The 14,268-nt window shown below is 38.1% G+C and overlaps 1 protein-coding gene across 1 annotated transcript in view; it reads right to left on the bottom strand.

Annotated features, from left to right (window-relative positions):
* Window positions 1-14,268, bottom strand: part of LOC100677851 — a 73,898-nt gene that overhangs the window by 7,772 nt on the left and 51,858 nt on the right. The window contains exon 5 of the mRNA XM_008215883.3: window positions 659-963. Coding sequence (XP_008214105.1) covers window positions 659-963 — 305 coding nt within the window. The remainder of the gene's footprint in view (window positions 1-658; window positions 964-14,268) is intronic.

Below are 14,268 nucleotides of genomic sequence, written 5' to 3'. Positions count from 1 at the left end.
CTCGAGACTTTTCGGTGCATTTTTTAGAGTCAAATCCGCCTCTTGGAAGAATACAAAACTCTCTTTATCTCTATCTCTCCATTTCCAGCAAAAATCTCTGCCTCCGATTGACTTGCGATTGACAAATGTGGCTGACTTTTCAAAAGTTTCAAGTCGGAATATAAAAAATCTTTTTAAAATATGAAAAGCATGCACAACGCCGAGTAGCGCGAGAAGGGAGTGGAAACTGCTTTAAAAGTTGATATTTTTGCATGAATGACTAGAAAAAATCAAAGTCCAAAATTATTTGAAATGCAACAAGTGCTAATACCAAACAGAGAGGCAAGAACTATGCCTCTGTATGTGCGTTTCAAAGTTAAAATATCAAAGCGTTATGTTTCATGACGGAATATTCAGTACAACGTTTACTTATTTTTTCTTGAACTTGTCTATTACTCTCCGCATCTATTTTGGACTTACACTTTTTGCTATTCCTCGAGTATTATTTCACTTTTACCAAGCTTCTTCTACAAAAAAGCGCAATCCCATTTAAATAGACTCACTAGTAAGATTGGCACAGGATCTGTCCGACTACACCCAGCACGTATCTACTAACGCGTGCCCAGAACTCATTAGAAGAGCAGTAATCCTTCATTTTTCGCTAAAACTTTTAACTTACCTCGGTGGCATAGCCCTCCTCCTCTGTGTCCTGACTGCCTGTTTCCTGATAGCCTGCTGTTTGCTGAGCAGCTGCTGGCAATGCTGAGCCGCCTGCTCGGCACCACCCTGTAATGCCAGCTGGGTTAAGTACTCTCTCAACTCAGGTTCGCTGGCGAGTAGCTCACGACTCATTTGTTGAATGTCGAGGCTCGCAGCTCCGCCGCCCGTCGACGAGTCCGTCCACGGAGGTGGAGGTGTGTGCGAGCGGGAGAGCAATGCGTGCTTGTGACGAAGGTACTCCTCATACGAGGGAGGCAGACTCGACTGAAAAAATTAAAATTAAGGGGGGTTTTTCAAAATACTTTTATTTGTGATCTCAGAAGCAAAGAAGAAGCTTTTTTCAAAGAATACCAGATAATTGTTTACATTGATTCAATAAACACGGAAAGTTTTTTAATTACAATCGTCACCTTATTGCTCTGCAAGTTTTTTCTTAGTCTACAATTTTTTTATTGGTTGATCTGACGCACCCCAAACCCAATACTGTGGTTATGCATTCAAAAAACACTGCTAGTTTATTAGCACTTCTTAAAACATAATACATTAGCATATCGACGGCTGAGTGGAATATAATCGTATCTCGTCCGCGGCTCCGAGAACCTCGTATCCCGGCCGCAGCTTCGAGAACGCCGTATTCCTGCAGACACGATTTTTTCCGATTTTGTAGTAGCAGTACTGCGCGAGATTAAGATACGACTTATAATAAGGCACAAATGTGCGTAAAAAATTCTAAAAAAATCAGAATTTATTTATTTATTTATTTATTTATCAAACCACTTACAATGCCTTTAGAAGGCATCCTATAAAGGTAAATAAAATTACCTGTACATAGGAAATGGTATAAAGAAAAGCTTAAAAAGTAACCTGAAACTAAACAAGAAAGAAAAGTAGAAAACCAAAACAAGTATGTACTTTGCATACTCGTTGTGCTCCCCACCTTTCTAGCCTTTTTATACTGTTGTTGTACAATTTGTTACTCATAATTGTGTTTATTTATCTTTTCTAGCTACTAATATTCATTGCAAAAATGAAAAAATTACTTATATAAGTTTTGTACCCATCCTCACCATTCTGTATCTTAGTATTATAATTATGATTTCTCGTTTAATAAGTTATGCAAACCTTAAAGAAATTGTCTAATATTTATAGCTTATAAAAGTTTTTCTGTATTTTTATCAATATACGCTAATGAATGTAGTGAAATCAGTTTTAAAAATTTCAAAAGTTAAAAATCAGCACACTGAAATAAATTATTACTTACTCCAAGAAGAATCAATTTCACTATAACTTCAAGGTGAATATCTGCACTGAAAAAAAAGCACAGCCATTTTAACTGAACTCGCACCAGTAATCCGTCATTGTACGAAGACTCGCCAAGATTACCGTAGAGTTCAGCAGTTTTAAAGAATCAGTTCGGTCGTTTTTGCTGGTGTCCCGCGTAAGCGACCAATTTTACGAGTCGCGACTCGCCAAAACTACCAGTGGCACACCGTTGTTCTTATTGAACAGTCGTTACGGTGGCAGAACGGTTAAAACTACCGGACTTTACAGCAGAAACGACTGCGTGTTTTTTTTTCAGTGTGCTTTGTGTTTCATGATTCTCTCACATCTAATCTGAATGCTCTAAAACTAATCCAAATCCTTATAGTCTATCGATGAAACACTGGCATTATTACTTATAAGGTGTGAATCTGTTAGATAATATTAATTAAAATTACAATATTTTTTAATTATAATCTAAGGAGCTTTACAATCAGGATGTTGTCGCAAAAATCTTCAAATATACCATGTTTGTTGCACAGAAAAAATCTCAAAGCTAAATTTAATAATTTGAAAAAATAGTAAGTAGTTTTGGAATCATAATATTATTTATAGTATAGTGGTGCTATAATCCGCTTTCAAGTAACTACTGTCTGTGGCTAAAGTAGTTCCTTTTTTGAACCGTGTTTATCACACTCGATACGTTAGTACGCCAACTACGCCGTGTAAAAAACCGCTGCCAAATTCATTGGCACGTAGCTTCCTCCAACTAAATTTATAGGTCTAATAAATAGAATATTGTTTTAATATACAGTATAATTTGCCTGCTAATGTATGAGGCGGTTTTTAATACTTAAGAGAAATTTACTTGATTTTTTTATATTTATGATTTTGCTCATTTTTTTGCACAAGATGATTTGGATTAGTTTTAGAACATTCAGATTAGATGTGAGAAAATCATGAAACACAAAGCAGATTTTCACTTTGAAGTTATAGTATATTGACTCTTCTTGTAGTAAGTAATGATTTTTGTCAGTGTGCTGATTTTTAACACTTGACATTCTTAAAACTGATTTCACTACATTCATTATCGTATATTGATAAAAATACAGAAAAACGTTTGTAAGCTATAAACATTAGAAAATTTCCTTTAGGATTGCATAACTTTTTAGAGGAGAAATCATAATTATAATACTAAGATACGGAATGGTGAGAATAGGTACAAAACTTATAGTTGCCAACAATTTACCTTGTAAAAGATGTTTTTTTTTAACTGATTTAATAATCTTTTAATGTGTTTTAAATAAACTTATAAAGAAATGTTTAAAGAAAAATTCTATTTGAATTACAGCATAGCATAGTTAAAAGTTCAGGTTTGATTTTTGCAAAATCTACTACACCTGCACTAAAATGCTTTAGATAATACTTTATGCACTTTGTCTTCAACAAGTTTTAATAACTTTTTGTTATAAAAGCAATCGTTTTTGAGTTATTGTTAAAAAACCACATTTTGACCATTATTATTGTTAATAATAAATAAAAAAAGTATTTGACAGCTGGAAAACTAAATTATTTGTAATAAGCTCCTCGTTTACAACAATATCTAGTTGAAAAATTTTAGAGACACGATGCTACGAGTTACATTTTTGCAAAAACTGCTTCTACGCGAAAATACATCAGATGATAATTTATGCATTTCAATATTTCAAGCAACTTTCAAACACGATGATTTTTTTGTACGTGCAGTAGATTTTGAGATATTTTTAAAAAACCATGAATTTGCCGTTATTATTGTTAATAACAAACAAAGTAAGTATTAGCTAGTAGGGAAACCAAGTTATTTTCAATAAGCGCTATAAATAGAACCAAATCGAGTTGAAAAATCCAAGGGACAATAAAAAAACAGAAAGGTAGCTGACGTCTGTAATAGTATATAAGTAAGACTTCTCTATCTATATCTGCTGAATTCTGACTGGAATATTGACTGTTCTGCTGCTTGATCAGCTCAGCTGGGCTTGCACTTAAGGGGGTGTCGTCCCAAAAAACACTGTTTTTCTATTACATAAAACTTTTTGAATAAAGTTTGCAAATGAAAAACCGAGTCTTTAGCACCGAAGTGTTAAGTTTAATGAACCGTTCTACCGAAAGAAGATTTCGATCGGACTTTCTGTTTTTCTAGAAGTTTGGAAATACAAAATACCCCGTGGCGGATTTGCGAAGCTTTTGGGACGACATCCCCTTAATAGACGAATTAATATTATATTATTTTGATGTATGTACACGAACCCCAAGCACATAAAGATCAGTCTCCGTCCTGAGATAAAGTGTCCAACTTTGGCCAACCAACTTTTTTACATGTGTTTGGACATACAATATATAAAAAACATGGGTAGCACCTCCAAATTATGTTAACAAAAATTTACGAGCCAATTACTAATTACCGAAAAATAGCCTTTATTGCACCCCCGGGTAATTTATTACCTAGTTGAGCGCACATTATTTTTTCCGGCATTACTGAACATCTGAACAGCGAGATCTTGAATTAAAAAAAAAAATTGTTGAAAATGACCGTCCATATCAAAAGATGCAAGCCATTTAAAATAGGGTAAAATTCGTCGAAAATGCCTTCAAAACAAGAATTTTCAGTATTTTCTTGAATTCTTTCATTTTTGGACGATTTAAAAGTGGGTACGACGACTACGAGCAATTAAAAATAGCGTGAAATCCCCCCCCCCTCCCTCCCCTAGCATCGTATGATATTTTATGACACAACGTGTGTAAACCGAGATTTAGCGAGTGCATTTGTGCACGAGCAAGCGGTAAATCGAGGTGCACACCACGTCGTGACATAAATAGCTTTTACATTTTGGCTCCGCATGAAGATTCGTTTAAAAAATATAGTTGGCACACTTGTGGCTGCGGCTAGTAAATGTAATAAAAGAAAAGTCACTCTGCTAAATCATCGCAATCACGGCCGATACATAATGAAGCCAAACTTCACTTGTTCTTTCAAGACCTCTCAAGACCGTAATAAACTTGCATTAATAATTTATTCTATATTATAAGTTACTTTATTACCGCAAATGCGCGACAGAAAATATATGAGGGAATAACAAGCTAGTTTAGTCTCGCTTTTCAGGGAATAAAGTGGCCATTATAGTTAAGCCGTGAATAAATAGTACATTACACAATTAGGCGAAAGCTGACTTTTTCAAGCGAGGATGATGATTGAGCACGAGTGATAGTCGAGGGCGCCGCAGGCATAATCAGGACATCGATAGCGCTCTTTTTAGCCTGCCTAAAAAGGCAGAATTTTGAAAATTTTCCGTTTCGAATTTAAAAAATTTTGGAAATTGTGGAGGCGAAAGTGCTGTCTAGGGAAAAAACACTTTCGCCTTAAGATATATGTATATATGTGTGTTTAGTTTATATGTACATACACACACAAAAACACTAAAAAGGCCTTTCGCCCAGGCTTGAAAAACTCGACTTTCGCTCCACTTTTTCGTAGGCGAAAAGCGCGTTTTCGATGCACTTGTTATGAAAATGTATTTATAGTGTCATTGTTATAAGCAGAGAAAATACCGCAATATAGTTTAGAGTTAAAGTAAATTTAAATGCTTTACAAAGTTGGGCAAATTTAAACTTCTATATATTATATTATGAGCGTGAATATTTACTTCCTTATTCCAAACAAAAGGTAGCCTTCCACACAGAACTGTGAAAAGCCATTTAGAAATTAGAGTAACGCTCGCGCATTTTCCGTTATTCTAAGTGAACTTTTCACAGGCTTAGAGCAGGATTAAAACATTCAAATTACGGTAACTTAAAAAGATCAATTTTTAAAGTTAGAAATTCATATGTATTCATAGAAATCCTGCTTTACGCAACAGTTTCGTTTTGATATTAATCAAAACTCTATCATTCTTACTTTCGACTTCAGAAAAAGAAAATTTTTAACACTTTGTGTGCGAAGCTCCAGTTGAGCGCAAAAATCCGGCATTTTGCACACGCTAAACAAATAGGAGAAATCTAACTTCGCGCACTAAGTGTCAAAAAATATTTAAAATTAAGTACTTTACAACGATTCGATATTTTTCAATACATTATCACAAGCAATCCTTCATATAGGAGGATACTGTATATTCTTTAAATAATTTACCCGTCAAAGTGTTTACGAACGTTAAAGTACAAAATTAATTCTTGCAATCTAACGCAATAAACGTATGACTGAGTATGAAAGCATCATATTTGCGTCGCATTAAATGTCAACAAGAATCATATTGACGGCTTCGTGGCTGATATTATGACTTGGACATTTAGCAATCTTAAATAAATAGCAATATTTCATAACAGGCTATTGCATTAATTTATATTTCACAGCTTCTCTTATGTTTCTCGTGTTAAATGTCGTTTATTCACGTAATGAAATGCTGTACTTGCTACTGCTTTCTAAGACACGCGTATTCATCGAGCCATAACCGCGTAGTGTCAGATAAGGACGTGGAGTGTTTACCAACATTCCAAGATCTGCAACAGCATTCCAAGATCGTACTTTTAGACCAAATTCTTATAATAAAGTATATACAGATAGATCGATAAGTTACTCTAGTCGCGTGACTAAAGACTATATAACCTGCTGAACTATATGAAGTAGTTCCGGTTTCGTTGCGCGTGTAGATATTATAAGGTCTGTTCTCGCGTATCAGCTGTAGATGATACTCTCTAAATCTAAAAGAGAGTAATTCTCTAGATCAATCAATTTTGCCTCTGATTCGAGTGTTTTTTTACTCTTTAGAGTCATTTTTCACTCTAACAGATTTAAAGAGTAAGAGAAACGTTAATGGATGATGAAAATCTCGTTTCAATTGATTCATATAGAGTTCATAGAAACCATTGGATCGCGAATGATCAAATAGAAGCGCAAAATCGCGTCACTAAGTCTATGGTATGGCATTTTTAGAAACTAACATCTTATTCGCTGATAAAATCTTATCCCTTTTTATTATTTTGTGTACACCTCGCTCTGCAAAGCAGACGGTTCTCTTTTCACGAGTTATTTTTTTTTTTAAGTGGCATTTGGAACTCGCAAGTTCATCGACTCATCTACGCAAGCCTTCCACGCTGCCCTATCTCGTGTCAACCCCACCCAAGATGCACCTCTCCGATCGACACCCACCCGTCCTATTTCTACTAGATCCGCTTTTACGATGTACTTCCATCTGCGTGGAGGTTTACCTAGAGGTCGCGTTACCATCGGCCTGCCCTTCATGACACGCACTGCCGTACGGTCGTCTCCCATCCTCGCTACGTGTCCAACGTCTTTTCCTCCCAAGGGAGTCGTTTTTTCCTCACTCTGCAGTCTATCCAATGGATGTGTGTGTCTATATAAGTATTTTCCAAATTTTCCAAATTTTCATAATTTTCGACATTTTCGAAATTTTCAAAATTTTCAAAATTTTCACAATTTTCGAAATTTTTGAATTTTTCAAAATTTTCAAAATTTCTAATATACTATTGTTTTACTTTGAAAAGTTCTCGAATTTCCCATTCCTTTCATATGCATGATAAGTGGCCTATTCGTACACTTATCATAAAAAGTACGGTGTGCAACAAGGGGGCAGTGGCTTTTTTAGACTTGAGTGATGTTTTGAGCACGAGTGGGAGTCGACTCCCACTCGTGCTCAAAACATCACCCTCGCTAGAAAAAGCCAATTTTCCCCCCTAGTTGCACAATATAATATTACCGCCGCGAAATTTATAACCCTAATGCCGTTATTATTGCTGGCTTCGTGCAGGCTTTTCTATCTATTGTAGCCCTAAACATTTCCTCCCTCCCTATTTTAGCATTGAAATCGTCTAATACTATTCTTGTGTCGTAAGACGCGAACTGATCGATTACCTGCTCTAAAGTTTTGTAATAGAGATCCTTAGCTTCTTCTTCTTTGTCCTCCGTAGGACAGTGTACATTAATAAATACATATCTATACCATTCACCTTCGATGATGATGTACTTGAGCCTATCATTGACGGATTTGAAACTTTTAACCAAATGTATGATGCTTTTGCTTACGAGAAATCCGGTGCCTAGGGGAATGGAGCCGGGATCCCCCGCTCCCGGCTTCATACAGGTACGTGAAGTTACCTGATGCCAGTACTCCGCCATCTGGCCACCGCGATTCCTGTATTGATACCAAATCTAGATCGTACCTATCAGCTACCTTGATGAGTTCTTTAAACGCGCCTGCTCTATATAGACTGCGAACATCCCAAGAACCCACCCTTAAGTCCCTTTTGGTTTGGTTTTGATTTTTTCGAGCCATGATAGTCTGCTAAACCCGCGTGCTTTGGATCCTATTCCGATCGCAGGTGAGTCCACCGTTCTAGAGGTGATACCCCCATATACCTCTTCAGAACTAAGTATGAGAGCTTTCCGACTTTGACGAGGACACTGTCAACTCGTCGTCAGACACATTACGGTTTGATTTTCGTATTAAGTATCAAGATAAATGCGCGCTCTGCTTTATATTAAATATTTTTATAGGTTACAAATAAACTATTACGCGCGTCCCGTCATCTATCTTGTAATCTTATTCGCCAATCGACGACCAATCAGAGAACGAATAGAATGATTATTTCTCTCTTTTTTAGAGTAGGATACGCTAGAGGTAAAAAAACAAAATTTGAAGCACTTTATAAATCTTTGGCAAACAGTTAATCACTGCAACAAGATCGTAGAGCATTATAAACTTGAGTTATACATAAAATATATTTTTTTTTAATCATGCACGTAAAGCGTCTATAGTGTCGATTTCAGGTAAAACCAGATCGAAAGTTCGGTGCGACAATACGTGGAATGAGAAACTGTGCACAAAATTGCAGCTTCACTCATAGTTTTGACGGTGCGTAACTCTATATTATCTGGTGTTCACTAAAGTTTACTTTACGCACGGTGTTGCTCCGTCTGCGCTTGTTTGTGCTTCACGCACAAATTCACTAACATTTATTTGTCGTACGCGATATCTATATCAAACGTCGTCTATCCGAGCTTTTACGAAGCTTTCCCGTGCAGCGGCAACATGGCACACGTGGAAGGATCACAGCAAAAAGCTCACGTGGTAGGTATATAAATCGCGGCAGTCGCATTGTTTTCCGAGCCACGTCGTACGAATGACGAAGCAACTTTTACCCAGCGGCAAAGAAAAAAATACAATCCGCCGCCGCTGCACAAGAGAGAGAGAGAGAGAGAGAGAGAGAGAGAGAGAGAGAGAGAGAGAGAGAGAGAGAGAGAAGTAATACCGCAGGTTGAAAAGGGTTTCCCGGCGGATAATGCATTTATAAAAGTCCCTCTACTTCGTCTATTGAATTTTGTTTTCTTCCCGCCGTCGTGCGCTCCATTGGCGGGCAGAATGCCGTAGCACGCTGCTATACTACCCCGGATAATGGAGTCTTCCGGAACGATATTTGTTACGAGAAAACGTATAAGCACGCTTCGATTTCTCAACCGAGTGATTCATGTCGCTGCTTCTCGCCGTTTTTACTACTACACTTCTCTCCTACATCCCTTTCCTCAAATACATACGTCTTTCCTTGATCTTTCTTGCCGCTTTCTTCTCGTGATATTTCTATCCGACTCAGCTGCAGAGCTTTCCATTAGCTCGATTGGCCCTGCGATGAGGATTCGCGACTGGGTATATAACGTGCAGGCTGTCTCTCGAATCCGTTTTGTATTTGCTCTTTGCAGGGTTTAGTGAAATTTAATTTTTCGTATAGAGGGGCTGGATAATTTTTCGCTCAATCAAACGCTTTGAACTTGGAAAGAGTTTAAGCTGCGTTTTTTATTACGCGTTCACCGGTGTGGAGTGTATAGTTTTTCATGAATTTGAGAGAAGCAAACAGCTTTGCTGGAATATGGTTGTTGACGGCTCCGATCGTACAAATCTAACGACATATTCACACTTCAATTCTGGACTATCGTTGACGGTAAATCGTAACTGTTGCCTATTTTCGATGGAACTGCTAACGAGAGGGTTGGTGCAGGAGTAGTCATTTGAGGGACTTTATTTATAAACACCAACAGGAGATCTAATCCACAATACTTGAGTGCAGGTAATGGTTAATAGAAGTGATTGAACAGAGTGCAACGAACTTATGCTTTTGTGGGCGCTAATGCGTTGCAAAGTACTTTTCTCGACAATAATAAACGAAATTTGACTGCTGATTGAGAGACGGAGTGACTCTTCTCGCATCATCGAGGTCAGTCGCATATATGTATATGTGCAATATCCATGTACTTAGGTATATATCACTGCAACTCGACTTTATAACTCGAGATTGAATTCAGCTCAGCAAACGTACCCACCCCCAAAAGGCACATAGTGGGTATAGAACAGCATATGTATACATGTGTATGCAATATACAGCGGAGACGCTCGTCTTATAACGAACGCCGAAGTAGAAGAACAATAGGTCAATCGACTAATTCCATTTGGCGTGACTCGAGCACGTTTGTTTCCCCTCTTATAGTTGTTCACTTAACTGATCCGTTTGTACGCTGAAGTGATCATCGCTAATCGATATGATTGTTTCGCTATAAGGCGAAAAACAGTGATTGTTCGGTTAATTCTTCAAAGCGTACATGAATTTAAAACAAAGCAAACATTACGAAAAGCTTCCTGATGCTTCCCTCGACGAAATATATAACGACACGTTGCGTATTCTTATCTCTTATTGGAAAACGCGCGAACCCTTTGAAAATGCATTCGATATCCAGCTCTGAAAGAATGTCTATAATAACTTAAAGAGGAGTAAAGCGCAGCAACGAGACACGTTTGCGCGTATTTCAGATAAGTGCAATCCTGCATAAGTAGATTTCGCCTCTGTGCCAATTGTTATTCTATGTATCGGTATACTTGCTATTACACGGTTCGGGCGAATCGATTCATCCAAAATCGATAGCACTCAGCGAAATTACAAGGACATCGTTCACGAAGATATTTGTTGAAGAAAACAATCACGCAATAGGCAGGTATATTGATCAGTTATTGAATACACAAATCCATTCGCATTTAATCTTCCAGCGTCGAATAGCAAAAGTTCAGCCCTCGGAAAGTTTCTAGAGAGGAAAAGAAAGAAGAAGTGAAAAAAGGTCCGGAGAAGAAGCGTCGCCCAGTCGCATAAGGCTATCGATCGGGCCGAGAACTAGCTGTCCTATGCCGCGAGCGTATCATCGCCTGCGTGTGCGCGCGCGGTGAAGAGGAAAGTTCCGGCCACTTACGCTCGCGCGTCTCCTCCGTTATTCAAATGAGCTGCTGCCGCGGGCCTTCGCATACACACTACTACACCGGCGCCAAAGGATCCAGCAGCGTGTAAGGGTGTAAGGGGATCGAGGAGAGAGTACCGGCTGAGCTCATACAGGAGCACCGCTCTAGTAATCCGCCGGCGGGAAATTAAACATAAATCTCATCTTGGCTGGAGAGATGCGTGTATAGGTGAGATTTAATTCCAGAAGTAGCTCTGCTCGTCGTCGCAGACTTCATCGGTTTTTTTTTTGTTCTGCAGGCGTTTATAGTGAACGTTCCTTAAAGTTCAAGCATTCAACTCGGGTTATTAGGCAGAGCGTTTTTCAAAATATCACGCTTTTCGCTACTTATATAGCTAACAGTCACTTTTTGTCCTAGAAAGCGAGACTAACGCAAGGCCAACACGAGTGTCCGAATGAGTCACTTATTCCCTTATCGTTACTAATGCCGTGCTTTTTTACACTAGGGCATAGTTATGAATAGGTCCTGTTTTAATGCAAGGAGGACCAGATGGGTAATCCAGATCAACACTATTAAAAACCCTTTCTCCAATATTTTCAAAATTTTTTATACCTTAAATTTCAAAACTTTCTAGTTGCACGCAGAATGTGTATTGTTATTCCCGCTATTGTTAGTTTCTCTAGCTTATCCACCTTCTATAATTTATTATCTATAATTCTATAATCTAAATAAAAATGATAAATAAAATGCACGATTTACAATTCGTGAACTTTCATTAATTCAATAAATATAAGATGTTATTTTAATGGATGATCTTAGCTCTCATTTTTCAAAGAAAACAAAAGTAGTTACATTCGCAAGTTGTGAATAAAGTTCTATATGCAATAATTGGAGGGGCAATCTGCCGAAAAGACGAGCAAAAGCAATTTTATCCACTTTTCGAGACTAACATAGTTTTTAATACTATAGACTGCCGATTATAAGAGATACATGTTTCATACGAGGCATTGTAGTAAATCGAATTATCACTCTCCTGGCGGTTTTTCATCTCTAAGATCCACACAGTTCGCAAGATTTTGATGAGATTTTGCGCTCGTTTTATGTGGGCTAGTGCAGCTTTTTTACGTTCCAGCTCTCAATCTTTTACAAATTTTTCCTTAATTTCAAGGACAAATTTTCATCCCGTGTGCGCGCGGGACCTGGAAAATTATCCAGCTTTATTAGCTTCATATCCATATAATTTACGATAAGAGCGGCTTACTTCAAATGAATATCTATGTCGAGCAGCAGGTAATTTTCTACTAAGGCTTCTTCATTCAATTCGGATCACCGTTTTATGGCTCTTTTCTACGCGCTGGGTTTTTCAAAGAATCGACCCTACCTCTCAGACTAGATTGCCGAGTAAAACCCGGCTTTTGATTGTTTCATGTACAGCGCTCCACGCACACACATGACACATGCACGCACGCATACTTTTAATTGAAAAATTAAAACGAAAATGCAGCGTGCAACCTATTTTTACGCTTTAAAATTTTAATTAAGCTCTCGCGCGAGTGTGCGAGTTTAATAAACTGCGACGCTGAAAAAGCGCCGCATATCACACTCGTCAATTTCCCGCTGGCAAGAGGTGAACAAAAGGTCGCGCGTTGAACAAACATCGCGCAGTGCCGTGTATAGCAGCGCCAATCAGTCGATTTGTGAAAAATGCGATGCAGGTTGCAAAGAATTCCGCTAGATAGCCAGGCGGAGGATAAAGTTAATTATCCAGGAGCCAAGTCTGCAGCTGACAAAAGATTAAAGTGGCGCTTAGACACGCGAGTGTATATGCGCGTCTGTACAGTTAATTAATGTCTGGAACAGATTGCGCCCGTCGACATATGCTGCCTTTTATGCAGCTTGTGTGTGAGCGTGTGCGTGTCTGCTTGTGCGCGCGCGCACGATTCGATCCGTGGCCCTCCGTCATCGCTTTATTGCTGCTTGACGACTCTGTTGCAGTTTTTCCAATTTCGCACGATTGAACGAGTCGTGTTCAAGCTCTAATTTCTAGCGCTTCTTTCTCGATCTTTATTAGACCGTATAGTCAAGAGAGAATGAGAGAGAGAGAGAGAGAGAGAGAGAGAGAGAGAGAGAGAGAGAGAGAGAGAGAGAGAGAGATTGGCACAGCTTATCGGGACGGTTATCCGACGCGAGGCTGCGCAGTGTGTGGTATGCCGGGAATCAAGGCTTATACGGCTTGGACATTGTTTAATTAACTGGAATCCGAGATGCCAATGCGTCACTCGCGTGCGCCATAGTAAATTGTCAACTCGCGGCGTGCGCGCTCACGTCATGTACCTGTAATTTAACGCTTTCAGTTACAATAATTCTCCAGGAGAAGACGTTTGTAGAATCCGTTATCAATGGGCTTGAATACTTTATAATGGCAGCTTTACTCTGTATTCTAAACGCGCAAACTTGCTGAGCTCACAAAAGATGAATTTGCAGAGAAAGTATATATTGAGCATATGTTATTATTAGCGGCTATAGAGCAGTGATCTGCATTTTATTTGCTATGATGAAAAAATGTGTTGAAGTATGCCAATAATGTATACACACAAACATACACAGATACACGACGTATATATAGTATAGAAAAAGGCCCAAACCTACTTCATGCATATTCCTGACTAATTTCCAATAAAGCATTACGCTTGAGATGAAATTCATAACAAATTTTTCCATCCTATCTAATTCAACAGAAGCCGTGACGGTCAGGTGGCAATATTTATAGGGATTTGTAATATTTTAATAATAAATATGAAAAAATGGTATTCTTAAAGAAAAAATGCGTAGCGAAGCGCCATTTCCCCTATTACAAAGCAGTAAAAATTTGTCTGAAACATGACATTAAATGTGTATTGTGGAAATGGTATTGAAAATACAATACGCTGCTGCCATGTTGTATTTTTATGCTGTCGCATCCTCTGTACCTGTGGGTCACATCTTCAATGCCATGCCCACAATAAATTATACTTGATCACATATTTGACACGAGTGTTTACTACTT

This window comes from Nasonia vitripennis, chromosome 4 (genome assembly GCF_009193385.2).
Source record: "Nasonia vitripennis strain AsymCx chromosome 4, Nvit_psr_1.1, whole genome shotgun sequence".
Taxonomy (NCBI): Eukaryota; Metazoa; Arthropoda; class Insecta; order Hymenoptera; family Pteromalidae; genus Nasonia; species Nasonia vitripennis.
This window is presented reverse-complemented; position numbering and strand designations above follow the sequence as displayed.